The 14,023-nt window shown below is 44.7% G+C and overlaps 1 protein-coding gene across 1 annotated transcript in view; it reads right to left on the bottom strand.

Annotated features, from left to right (window-relative positions):
- LOC120065619 (receptor-type tyrosine-protein phosphatase gamma-like) overlaps positions 1–14,023 on the bottom strand; it is a 133,331-nt gene that overhangs the window by 21,109 nt on the left and 98,199 nt on the right. Inside the window, exons 12-14 of the mRNA XM_039016675.1 lie at positions 13,299–13,437; positions 10,219–10,310; positions 4,076–4,167 (exon numbers count right to left, since the gene is read on the bottom strand). Of these exons, the coding sequence (XP_038872603.1) occupies positions 4,076–4,167; positions 10,219–10,310; positions 13,299–13,437 (323 nt within the window). The remainder of the gene's footprint in view (positions 1–4,075; positions 4,168–10,218; positions 10,311–13,298; positions 13,438–14,023) is intronic.

Raw genomic sequence — 14,023 nt, forward strand, 5'->3', positions numbered from 1 at the left:
TCTAACCTACCTGGCTAACTAACTCGAACCCACCTGGCTAACTAACTCTAACCCACCTGGCTAACTAACTCTAACCCACCTGGCTAACTAACTCTAACCCACCTGGCTAACTCAAACTCTAACCCACCTGGCTAACTCCAACTCTAACCCACCTGGATAACTAACTCTAACCCACCTGGATAACTAACTCTAACCCACCTGGCTAACTAACTCTAACCCACCTGGCTAACTAACTCTAACCCACATGGATAACTACCTCTAACCCACCTGGCTAACTACCTCTAACCCACCTGGCTAACTACCTCTAACCCACCTGGCTAACTACCTCTAACCCACCTGGCTAACTACCTCTAACCCACCTGGCTAACTAACTCTAACCTACCTGGCTAACTAACTCTAACCCACCTGGCTAACTAACTCTAACCCACCTGGCTAAATAACTCTAACCCACCTGGCTAACTAACTCTAACCCACCTGGCTAACTCAAACTCTAACCCACCTGGCTAACTCAAACTCTAACCCACCTGGCTAATTAACTCTAACCCACCTGGCTAACTAACTCTAACCCACCTGGCTAACTACCTCTAACCCACCTGGCTAACTAACTCTAACCCACCTGGCTAACTAACTCTAACCCACATGGATAACTACCTCTAACCCACCTGGCTAACTACCTCTAACCCACCTGGCTAACTACCTCTAACCCACCTGGCTAACTAACTCTAACCCACCTGGCTAACTACCTCTAACCCACCTGGCTAACTACCTCCAACCCACCTGGATAACTAACTCTAACCCACCTGGCTAACTCTAACCCACCTGGATAACTAACTCTAACCCACCTGGCTAACTAACTCTAACCCACCTGGATAACTAACTCTAACTCTAACCCACCTGGATAACTAACTCTAACTCTAACCCACCTGGATAACTAACTCTAACTCTAACCCACCTGGATAACTAACTCGAACCCACCTGGCTAACTACCTCTAACCCACCTGGCTAACTAACTCTAACCCACCTGGCTAACTAACTCTAACCCACCTGGCTAACTAACTCTAACCCACCTGGATAACTAACTCTAACTCTAACCCACCTGGATAACTAACTCTAACTCTAACCCACCTGGATAACTAACTCTAACCCACCTGGCTAACTACCTCTAACCCACCTGGCTAACTAACTCTAACCCACCTGGCTAACTAACTCTAACCCACCTGGCTAACTCAAACTCTAACCCACCTGGATTACTAACTCTAACCCACCTGGCTAACTCAAACTCTAACCCACCTGGATTACTAACTCTAACCCACCTGGCTAACTCTAACTCTAACCCACCTGGATAACTAACTCTAACTCTAACCCACCTGGATAACTAACTCTAACTCTAACCCACCTGGATAACTAACTCTAACTCTAACCCACCTGGATAACTAACTCTAACCCACCTGGCTAACTACCTCTAACCCACCTGGCTAACTAACTCTAACCCACCTGGCTAACTAACTCTAACCCACCTGGCTAACTAACTCTAACCCACCTGGATTACTAACTCTAACCCACCTGGCTAACTAACTCTAACCTACCTGGCTAACTAACTCGAACCCACCTGGCTAACTAACTCTAACCCACCTGGCTAACTAACTCTAACCCACCTGGCTAACTAACTCTAACCCACCTGGCTAACTCAAACTCTAACCCACCTGGCTAACTCCAACTCTAACCCACCTGGATAATTAACTCTAACCCACCTGGATAACTAACTCTAACCCACCTGGCTAACTAACTCTAACCCACCTGGCTAACTAACTCTAACCCACATGGATAACTACCTCTAACCCACCTGGCTAACTACCTCTAACCCACCTGGCTAACTACCTCTAACCCACCTGGCTAACTACCTCTAACCCACCTGGCTAACTAACTCTAACCCACCTGGCTAACTAACTCTAACCTACCTGGCTAACTAACTCTAACCCACCTGGCTAACTAACTCTAACCCACCTGGCTAACTAACTCTAACCCACCTGGCTAACTCAAACTCTAACCCACCTGGCTAACTCAAACTCTAACCCACCTGGCTAACTCAAACTCTAACCCACCTGGCTAATTAACTCTAACCCACCTGGCTAACTACCTCTAACCCACCTGGCTAACTAACTCTAACCCACCTGGCTAACTAACTCTAACCCACATGGATAACTACCTCTAACCCACCTGGCTAACTACCTCTAACCCACCTGGCTAACTACCTCTAACCCACCTGGCTAACTAACTCTAACCCACCTGGCTAACTACCTCTAACCCACCTGGCTAACTACCTCTAACCCACCTGGCTAACTAACTCTAACCCACCTGGCTAACTCTAACCCACCTGGATAACTAACTCTAACTCTAACCCACCTGGATAACTAACTCTAACTCTAACCCACCTGGATAACTAACTCTAACTCTAACCCACCTGGATAACTAACTAACCCACCTGGCTAACTACCTCTAACCCACCTGGCTAACTAACTCTAACCCACCTGGCTAACTAACTCTAACCCACCTGGCTAACTCAAACTCTAACCCACCTGGATTACTAACTCTAACCCACCTGGCTAACTCAAACTCTAACCCACCTGGATTACTAACTCTAACCCACCTGGCTAACTCTAACTCTAACCCACCTGGCTAACTAACTCTAACCCACCTGGCTAACTAACTCTAACCCACCTGGCTAACTAACTCTAACCCACCTGGATTACTAACTCTTTCCCACCTGGCTAACTAACTCTTTCCCACCTGGCTAACTAACTCTAACCCACCTGGCTAAGTAGAACTCTAACCCACCTGGCTAACTAACTCTAACCCACATGGATAACTACCTCTAACCCACCTGGATAACTACCTCTAACCCACCTGGCTAACTACCTCTAACCCACCTGGCTAACTACCTCTAACCCACCTGGCTAACTAACTCTAACCCACCTGGCTAACTACCTCTAACCCACCTGGCTAACTACCTCTAACCCACCTGGATAACTAACTCTAACCCACCTGGCTAACTCTAACCCACCTGGATAACTAACTCTAACTCTAACCCACCTGGATAACTAACTCTAACTCTAACCCACCTGGATAACTAACTCTAACCCACCTGGCTAACTAACTCTAACCCACCTGGCTAACTAACTCTAACCCACCTGGCTAACTAACTCTAACCCACCTGGCTAACTCAAACTCTAACCCACCTGGATTACTAACTCTAACCCACCTGGCTAACTCAAACTCTAACCCACCTGGATTACTAACTCTAACCCACCTGGCTAACTCTAACTCTAATCCACCTGGCTAACTAACTCTAACTCTAACTCTAACCCACCTGGCTAACTAACTCTAACCCACCTGGCTAACTACCTCTAACCCACCTGGCTAACTAACTCTAACCCACCTGGCTAACTAACTCTAACCCACCTGGCTAACTCAAACTCTAACCCACCTGGATTACTAACTCTAACCCACCTGGCTAACTCTAACTCTAACCCACCTGGCTAACTAACTCTAACTCACCTGGCTAACTAACTCTAACCCACCTGGCTAACTAACTCTAACCCACCTGGATTACTAACTCTAACCCACCTGGCTAACTAACTCTTTCCCACCTGGCTAACTAACTCTTTCCCACCTGGCTAACTAACTCTAGCCCACCTGGCTAACTAGAACTCTAACCCACCTGGCTAACTAGAACTCTAACCCACCTGGCTAACTAACTCTAACCCACCTGGCTAACTACCTCTAACCCACCTGGCTAACTAACTCTAACCCACCTGGCTAACTAACTCTAACCCACATGGATAACTACCTCTAACCCACCTGGCTAACTACCTCTAACCCACCTGGCTAACTACCTCTAACCCACCTGGCTAACTACCTCTAACCCACCTGGCTAACTACCTCTAACCCACCTGGCTAACTAACTCACCTGGCTAACTCTAACCCACCTGGCTGAGATGCTATGCTAGTCCAAATCCAGCCAGTCTATTGTGGGGTTAAGACTGCTTATAAAACAACAGAGAGAGCATTTATTTACCTCAAAGTCCTCTGAGAAGCCATGCTGGTTGTTGGAGTAGAGCTCTGAGATATGTTTGATGAACTGCTTGACAGGGATGGCCTCCATGTCATCTGAAAGGGAGACAATATCACACAATTAGACACTTAGTCAGAAACACACAGTCATACACATACAGTTCGAGTTCAGCACACACTTGTGTCTGGGGAATACATGGGAAAGTTTAGCAGAGAAACTGAGGTACATACTCAATATATCAACAGGTTTAATGTACACTACAATGTTTATACCAAAACTCTCTACACTATCTCTAGAATCTCTGTAACCTGTAATACCTGTTGAATATCTGTATTGAATATCTACAGTTGAAGTCAGAAGTTTACATACACCTTAGCCAAATACATTTAAACTCAGTTTTTCACAATTCCTGACATTTAATCCCAATAAAAATTCCCTGTCATAGGTCAGTTAGGATCACCACTTTATTTTAAGAATGTGAAATGTCAGAATAATAGTAGAGAGAATGATTTATTTCAGCTTTTATTTCTTTCATCACATTCCCAGTGGGTCAGAAGTTTACATACACTCAATTAGTATTTGGTAGTATTGCCTTTAAACTGTTTAACTTTGGTCAAACGATTCAGGTAGCCTTCCACAAGCTTACCACAATAAGTTGGCTGAATTTTGGCCCATTCCTCCTGACAGAGCTGGTGTAACTGAGTCAGGTTTGTAGGCCTCCTTGCTTGCACACACTTTTTCAGTTCTGCCCACAAATCTTTGAGAGGATTGAGGTCAGGGATTTGTGATGGCCACTCCAATACCTTGACTTCGTTGTCCTTAAGCCATTTTGCCACAACTTTGGAAGTATGCTTGGGGTCATTGTCCATTTGGAAGACCACTTTGCAACCAAGCTTCAACTTCCTGACTGATGTATTGAGATGTTGATTCAATATATCCACATAATTTCCCTCCCTCATCATGCCATCTATATTGTGAAGTGCACCAGTCCCTCCTGCAGCAAAGCACCCCCACAACATGATGCTGCCACCCCCATGCTTCACAGTTGGGATGGTGTTCTTCGGCTTGCAAGCCTCCCCCTTTTTCCTCCAAACATAACGATGGTCATTATGGCCAAACAGTTCTATTTTTGTTTCATCAGACCAGAGGACATTTCTCCAAAAAGTACGATATTTGTCCCCATGTGCAGTTGCAAACCGTAGTCTGGCTTTTTTATGGTGGTTTTGGAGCAATGGCTTCTTCCTTGCTGAGCGGCCTTTCAAGTTATGACGATATAGGACTCGTTTTACTGTGGATATAGATACTCTTGTACCTGTTTCCTCCAGCATCTTCACAAGGTCCTTTGCTGTTGTTCTAGGGTTGATTTGCACTTTTCGCACCAAAGTACATTCATCTCTAGGAGACAGAAAGCGTCTCCTTCCTGAGCGGTATGGCAGCTGCGTGGTCTCATGGTGTTTATACTTGAGTACTATTGTTTATACAGATGACTGTGGTACCTTCAGGTGTTTGGAAATTTCTCCCAAGGATGAACCAGACTTGTGGAGGTCTACAATTTATCTTGGCTGATTTATTTAAATTTTCCCATGATGTCAAGCAAAGAGGCACTGAGTTTGAAGGTAGGACTTGAAATACATCCACAGGTACACCTCCAATTGACTCAAATTATGTAAATTAGCCTATCAGAAGCTTCTAAAGCCATGACATTCTTTTCTGGAATTTTCCAAGCTGTTTAAAGGCACAGTCAACTTAGTGTATGTAAACTTCTGACCCACTGGAATTGTGATACAGTGAATTATAAATGAAATAATCTGTCTGTAAACAATTGTTGGAAAAATTACTTGTGTCATGCACAAAGTAGATGACCTGACTTGACAAAACTATAGTTTGTTAAAACCTCTTGACACTACAGGGGGTGCTGTTTCAACTTGGACATTTATCGTTCCCAAATTAAACTGCCTCGTACTCAATTCTTGCTCGTACAATATGCATATTATTATTACTATTGAATAGAAAACAATCTCTAGTTTCTAAAACCGTTTGAATTATGTCTGTGGGTGAACCAGAACTCTTTCTGCAGCGAAATCCATGACAGGAACTGAAGCCTCGTCTGCCTCGTCTGAAAACGAGGCTCTGTTCTCAGATCAGTTTAAAGCTCTGTATGTGTCCTATGGGTCGACATGAACTGCACCCGCCTTCCCCTGGATGTCAGTAACCAATGAGAAGTGGAATGGAGTGTCTACGTAGTTCTCAGAGCTTATAAAAGGCCAAGGAACGAAGTGCGCTCTCTTTTCGTCGTTCGTCATTGCGCAAAGCAAGACCTCAACATGGCATTTTGAAACGCTCAGTTATCGGCCTTAGCTATATCCGTCTGTAATTTAATTCGATATAGGTGTTAGAAACATCATAACGAAGTTATTTTAAACCGAGTTATATCAGTTTATGCGAGTATATTGCTATTTTCGGAATTTCCTTAGTATTGCGTTTTGGGGATTTGGGAATGTTGTGGCCACATAGCTATTGTTAGCTGCTAATTCTGAAGTTGAAGACGACGTTTTACAACCAAGCAACGATTCTTTTGGACAAAGGACACCTTGCCCAAGATTCTGATGGAAGCTCGTCCAAAAGTAAGAACTATTTATGATGTTATTCCGTATTTATGTGGAAAAATGTAAACGCATTTGTCCGCCGTTATTGCGGCACTAGTCTGGCTGTAACGCACACTGTATGTCTAGTAACGTTAATTTTAAAAATCTAACTCAGCGGTTGCATTAATAACTAATGCATCTTTCATTTGCTGTCCAACCTGTATTTTTTTGTCAATCTAATCGATAAATAATCGTAAACTTAGGTGCCTTTCCAAGATGGCGCCGGCCAGAATGCATGACCTGTTGCCACTCATCACATTGTATAACCACGATTTGTGCTGCTAAATATGCACATTTTCGAACAAAACCTATATGCATTGTGTAATATGATGTTACAGGACTGTCATCTGACGAAGTATATCAAGGTTAGTCCAAAATTATATATCTTTTGCTGTATTGTTACGATCGCTAACCTGTGCTGCTGGTAAATTGCTTGTGTTTCTGGCTATTGTGCTAAGCTAATATAATGCTATATTGTGTTTTCGCTGTAAAACACTTAAAAAATCTGACATATTGGCTGGATTCACAAGATGTTGGGCTTTCATTTGCTGTACGCTGTGTATTTTTCAGAAATGTTTTAAGATGAGTAATTAGGTATTTGACGTTGGTCTCTGTAATTATTCTGGCAGCTTCGGCACTATTTCAGATTGCAGCTGCAATGTAGAACTGTGATTTATACCTGAAATATGCACATTTTTCTAAAGAAACATATGCTATACAATAAATATGTTATCAGACTGTCATCTTATGAAGTTGTTTCTTGGTTAGTGGCTATTTATATCTTTATTTGGTCGAATTAGTGATGGCTACTGATGGAGTAAAAAACTGGTGGAGTAAAAAAAGTGGTGTCTTTTGCTAACGTGGTTAGCTAATAGATTTACATATTGTGTCTTCCCTGTAAAACATTTTAAAAATCAGAAATGATGGCTGGATTCACAAGATGTGTATCTTTCATCTGGTGTGTTGGACTTGTGATTTAATGATATTTAGATGCTAGTATTTACTTGTGACGCTATGCTAGGCTATGCTAGTCAGCTTTTTTACTGTGGGGGGTGCTCCCGGATCCGGGTTTGGGAGGAATTAGAGGTTAACAAGAAATTTGTGGAGTGGTTGAAAAATGAGTTTTAATGACTTGAACATAAGTGTAAACTTCGGACTTCAACTTTGAATTCAACTGTATCTAAAACTTAAAAGACACAGTGATGCAACACATGCAGGAAAGCACCAGGAAGCTACATCAAAACGAACAAAGGAGAGTTGAGAGTGATTGCAGCGCCATCTACTCTTCCACTCACTATGCTATGTTAAATATTTCACCAATACTTCACCAAGACAAATGAAAGAATGGGTTATTAATGTCCATCAGCTTCGTATAGGTGAACTAAGTTCACAGCTTTCATCTCAAGCAGAGTCATTAATGATTCACAGTCTCAATCTGGTCCTTGTTTTATCCACTTCTTCACAAAACGGGGTAAAAATAGCGAAAGGGAGATTTCCCAGAGAGTGTGATGGTGGAGAGTAATGAGGGAGACGGAGCTCATCTTAGTGAATGTTCTGTCCTAACTGTGCCTGTGGGAACCCCTCTAAACGCTTGTTTAGTGAGACATACGGCGAGCTGGGCTGAACGAATGTTTCATCCGCAGGCAACAAATGGGAAATCACACACTCAAACACGTGTATGAACACACACACCTACTGTATGCACGCACACACTTACTTACACGCACGCACGCACACACACACAAGTACGTGCGCATGCGCGGGCATGTGCGCACACACACACACACACACAGAGCGAATGTTTCACAGAGCCAACTTAAGGGAAATGGTAGCCTATACTTTTAGATCTTAGCCCAAATGATAACGGTACTTCGTAGGACATGCTGTACCCCCCTCTGTGTCCTGCTCATTAAATATTGACATACACGCCAGAGAGGAATATTTAAGCATGCAAATGCCGCTAATCATATCCTTACAGTAGACACAACATATGGAAATAAAAGGCGGTTCAAGATGTCAAACAGCTTCCTGAAACAATGTATGGCTTTGAAAAATGATAGTTGGAAATACAATGGAGTAAAATACTCTGGTGTGTGGTATGTCTCTGGTAGTTAGGTATGTGGTGTGTTTCTCTGCTATTCGTTTTATCATGAGGTTGAACTCCCCAGAGAGAGAGAGAGATGTCAGGGAGGATTAGAGAGGTGGTGGGGGGTTTCAGTTGAGACAATTAGTGCCGTGAGAAGCAGGTTAACCATTATGGTCATATATGACCATCCCCTCACTGCTGCTCGTTCTCCCATAGGTCTCTGCAGACCCACTGGGGCTGTTGAAGCCCCATACATACTGAGTCATGGCAAACACAATATGATTCAGTCTACTGTATTTACAGCTTTATCTGAGAGAATTAACCAGTAATCTTTAGCTTCATTTAAATAAAAAGTATGCCTATTTCAGTCCTCCAAACCCATGATCAAGATACAAACAACCCACAAACAACCCTCTAATCAACATTAGGCTATTCTAGAAACACTGTGTTACAGTCTAATAAAGCCACATACCTGTTGATAGCTCTTTAGGAGTTACAATCTGCTGGGGAGAATGTAGAGTACTGAAGTAGGTTCTCAAAGTTAAGACCCTTTTAAGGAGGAGGAGAGTGCTCTTCTGGTGCCTACTTTATAAGCCTGCCCTGTCCATGTCCTGGGAAGTGCTTTGCCATTGGCTTAAATAGGCACATTGGACACAGCTCTCTGTGCCAACGCCCATTGTGAAGGGCAGTCAGTCAGTCCAAATGGATTTGGACGCTGGGGGAAAATCTTGGATATAAGGGGATGTTGTTAGATATGGAAGAGTGGGTCTTTGAGGGTCAAGCTCCATGCCTCTTAGGTTTGATCCACTGGCTGGACAGAGTGAGAGAGAGAGAGATCCAGCACTCCTCTACCCTCCTCCCCTTCCACCCTCCTTTGGTGCATTTGGGCTAAACCAATGACGACAGGGAACTCTCATCAAGTCGAGTGAGTGCACACAAACACCTGTACACACTCATCACATCATTATGAGGGAATAGTCTGTCCAGTACTGATCACACACTATGCATCACTAACTGATCCTTTGGAAGAACAACACCATATTTGGAAGAACCATTCATTTACTCTTCAACAGAGCCCATAGAGGTGGCTGGATGTTGAAATAGTGGTCTCAGGTGAGGAGATGGGTCATAATCAGTCTCATATGGTGTCTCTACTGTATGTGAGTGGTGTCTGTACAGGTTGTACATGATTTGTGCCTATAGTATCCAGTGAAACCAGAGAGGAGCAGAACTATGTGGGACTAGGCTACCCCCCCTTTACCCTGAGTGTCTATTACACTGAGCACAGTCAGAAAGCAAAAGTTTGGTCATCTTCAGTGCTGGGCGCCATGTTGTTGCCGGTAAGCATTCCATTCATCCATTCATGATTCCTGGAGTACTATGGGGATAAAAGGGATGCTCTGATTGGTGCTTACCTGGGATTGGAATGACAGGGATGCTCTCATTGGGCACTACTCTAGGAGAGCTACTGTCTTCCACGTAGAAATGAGCTGTCTGGAAACACCTCCTGAGAGAGAAGAGAGAAGAGAGAAGAGAGAAGAGAGAAGAGAGAGAGAGATGCATGCTGTCAGTGACACGTTAGACCTGTGAATAATGTATCAACAATGACAATCCCCCCCAAAGTAAACACAGACGGCAATGGAAACGCGGAACAGGATCAAGGTGTACTTTGAACTCCTCCAGAGCAGGCGAACATTAGCGTAAACACACAGTCACACACACACTCTCACAGCTCCCGCACCTCTCAAAGAGGTTGGGTTAAATGCGGAAGACACATTTCAGTTGAAGGCATTCAGTTGTACAACTGACTAGGTATCCCCCTTTCCTTTTCCTCACACACAGTCAGAGTGAAGACTCGTAAAAACACTATGAGAATCCATTTGTTTTCAGTTTAAGCATACTGTACAGTGTATGTATGACGTCAAACGATGATCAAGAGGGCAAAGTACACATAGAAACACGATTTATGGAGGTGTGTCTGGAAAGACATCTAGCTCTAGACTAAGTACCGACTTCACGGAAGTGAACTGTACATAAACATATTGCACTGTATGCTTCAGCAAAGAGCTCTCCTCTAACAGAGATAACAGCTACAATACGGAAACAATGGAAACAGTAACAAAAGAAACTGTTCCTCTCTTTAAAATCTCCAAAGTGAAAGAAAAACTAGCTTACTTATTTCTTCCTCAATGACGGCGAGAACCTCACCACTTAAAAAGAGGACATAGGTGAGAACAGGAAAGGGGAGAAATAATCTTCGTAAGAGAGAGGAGCATAGGTCTGAGCTTGAACCAGAGGCTATATAACAAATACAGCGTAAAGTCACTGTCCGCGTGTGTCTATGGTCCTACTCCTACCTGTATTTAATGCAGAGTAGATTGCAGAAACTGGTCATCCTAGAGAGTGAAGAAGAGGAGAGACAGAACAGCCTTTGCCAGCAGCGTCTGCATGCTGCTGCTGAACCAGACCAGCGGACGAAGGAGAAGAGAGGAGGAGTAAAGGGAGGAGAGAAGGGGAGGGCTTCCCTGTCCCCTCTGCTCTAACATTTATATTTGAGTCATTTAGCAGACGCTCTTAGTAGTAAGTGCATACATTTTCATACTGGTCCCCCTTGGGAATCGAACCTACAACCCTGGCGTTGCAAGCACCATGCGCTACCAACTGAGTCACACAGGACCACAAACAAGCCGGAAGAGCAGCAGCCTCTCTTTCTCTCTGTCTAGTAAGAGTTCCTGGATCCTTCCCCTGTAATTCTCTTGTGTGTTTATAGTCAGGCTCAGGGTTGGTTGACCTAATCTCAGACCAGTCATTACCAGGTCATTACTCATTGGCGGGCTTACTGTCCACGGGCAGCCAATGTGGTCCCGGTGGGGGAGGGGTTACATGGCAACATGGGGGTTGAGCCATGAGCTCCACTCCACAATAGGATTAGAATTGCCCAACACTCCCCTCTCACGCCTCAGACACCTGCTACTGCTCAGGAGACCTTGAGCTCAAGCCCCAACCGTTCGTCTGTGTATATGTGTGTGTGTGTGTGTGTGTGTGTGTGTGTGTGTGTGTGTGTGTGTGTGTGTGTGTGTGTGTGTGTGTATATGAATCGATATTCTATTGTGTCAGATCCCCTGGGCCTCCAGCGTCTGGGGGGATGTCACCATCCAAACGACATCTCTGTAACACCAGGAACTTTATCTCTGACGCACCCATGCACACACACACACACACACACACACACACACACACACACACACACACACACACACACACACACACACACACACACACACACACACACACACACACACACACACACACACACACACACACTTGATCTGCAGGACGCACAAAGGTAGGCTCAGCGCCTACTCTGTGCTCAGTTCAACCAGGCTAGGCAGACTAAGCTGAGTCTAAATGCTAGGTTAAACTAAACAGCCAGCCTAATCTTCCTTAGCTTGCTGCTGCAGCCATGAGCTCTGCCATATGTTCTCCTCAGAGGCCCCCTACAGGTCAGAGCCCTATGAATACCACGGGTAAAGGTTGCCCTCCAGGCACAGATCAAGGATGAGCTTACCCTCCTGAAATCCTACAACCTTAACCATTAGGGTGGAAACATAAAACTGACCTGAGGTCAGTGCCTAGGGGCAGCTTCCTCCTGCTCTGCTGGGTCTCAACGAGGGGCTAATCATTTGGCCATGGCTGCGGACCTTTAACGGAGCCGAGGGTGGTGAGAACCAGAAAGGTCACGGCCCTCACTCAGAGGAGAGATGGTCTTTGAACCCAGGCTGGCATTAAATGCCTATTTCAAGTGCTATGATGGATGAGCTTTGATGATAAAGGCCTGAGGACAGACATTGCTCTATTCAGCATCATAGAAATCATATCAATCTTACAGTAAGAGATATTGGCTGAAAACTAGTGCTCATAACCTCAATGCTATCTAGATTATGCTTTTTGTGTGACAGTATTTGCAGATGGGTGAGTGTGTATGTATGTAAACAAGCTTGCTGTTAAATACATTCAAATGTGCATGCTCTCCACTACCCTGGCAGATGCAAAACCCACCGGGAGATCTCTGTGTCGGTTTCTCCCAGTGGCTGCTTGGTGTGTGTATTCTCACCCCTGACCCCCCCCCATGGCTGAGGCTGCTCTGCTCCAGAGTGGAGCTGTGAAGGGGAGCAGATGGCCGGTCATACCCCCTGGGCCTTAACCCATGAAGGGGGCAGCAGGGGTCTACTATAGGGCACTGGTGCTTCTGGGGAGAGCAGGGACCATAGCCAGCTCACACACTGATAGATGGAGAGAGACCACAGACAATGCTCTGGGGGCTGTTTGAATTAGCACTGGAGTGTACAAAACTCACAACGTCTGTTGACCAGCGCTGTCTGTAGCATTTCACCCTCCTTCAAATTATATCAACACGATCTGGGGAAACATTCTTCCTGACAGGTTTTATTCAGCTATGTGAGTGTGATGTGTCAGTGTTTGTTATGGTACCCACCTCCAGTAGACGAGCACAGCCAGCAGCAGGCTGAGGCAGACGAATGTGAGGGCAGAGACCACCATCAGGGGGATGATCCACTCCATCCTGCCTACCCCGGGGGCACCCTGCCGGGTCAGGTTGGACACGCTTGTCCTCTCTGAAGGAGGGGGAGAGGAGACACAATCAGTCAGAATAACAGCAACATTTACTGGACAATATGGGAATACTGATCCGGAAGTGGAGAGGTAAGGCATGAGGTCAAAGACAAATTTAGCCAGAGTTAACTCAGCTTCACAAAGGTACAAAACAAGCCACAAACATTGATGTCTTAAAATGAGCTTGCCATCTTATCAACCAAAGACTCATGTTACTGGCCGATATACCTTGGTAAAGTGCTGACAACATGATCAGACAGAACGTTTTCCCAGAAACCCCCTCTCTATTACAGACTGGTGTGGTACTATTCCATAGTACCCAAAAAAGCTTGTGCTGTGAACCTTGAGCTGTACCTACCAAAGAAACAGTAGCCTCTCTTCATACCAAATGCTACCAGTGACGATATATTCCTGTCCTTTCAAAGACAGGTATTCTAAAGTTAGCCACATTACCTGACAAAATCTATCAACATCATCAGCCCCTCAACCTACTGTATCTAGACTGGAGCTTTACACAGACAGAAACAACCTTGGATCACATCCAATAGGCACACACAGGAGAAAAAATGTTCAACAACAACAAAAAAC

The sequence above is a fragment of the Salvelinus namaycush genome, chromosome 20 (assembly GCF_016432855.1).
Source record: "Salvelinus namaycush isolate Seneca chromosome 20, SaNama_1.0, whole genome shotgun sequence".
Classification (NCBI taxonomy): domain Eukaryota; kingdom Metazoa; phylum Chordata; class Actinopteri; order Salmoniformes; family Salmonidae; genus Salvelinus; species Salvelinus namaycush.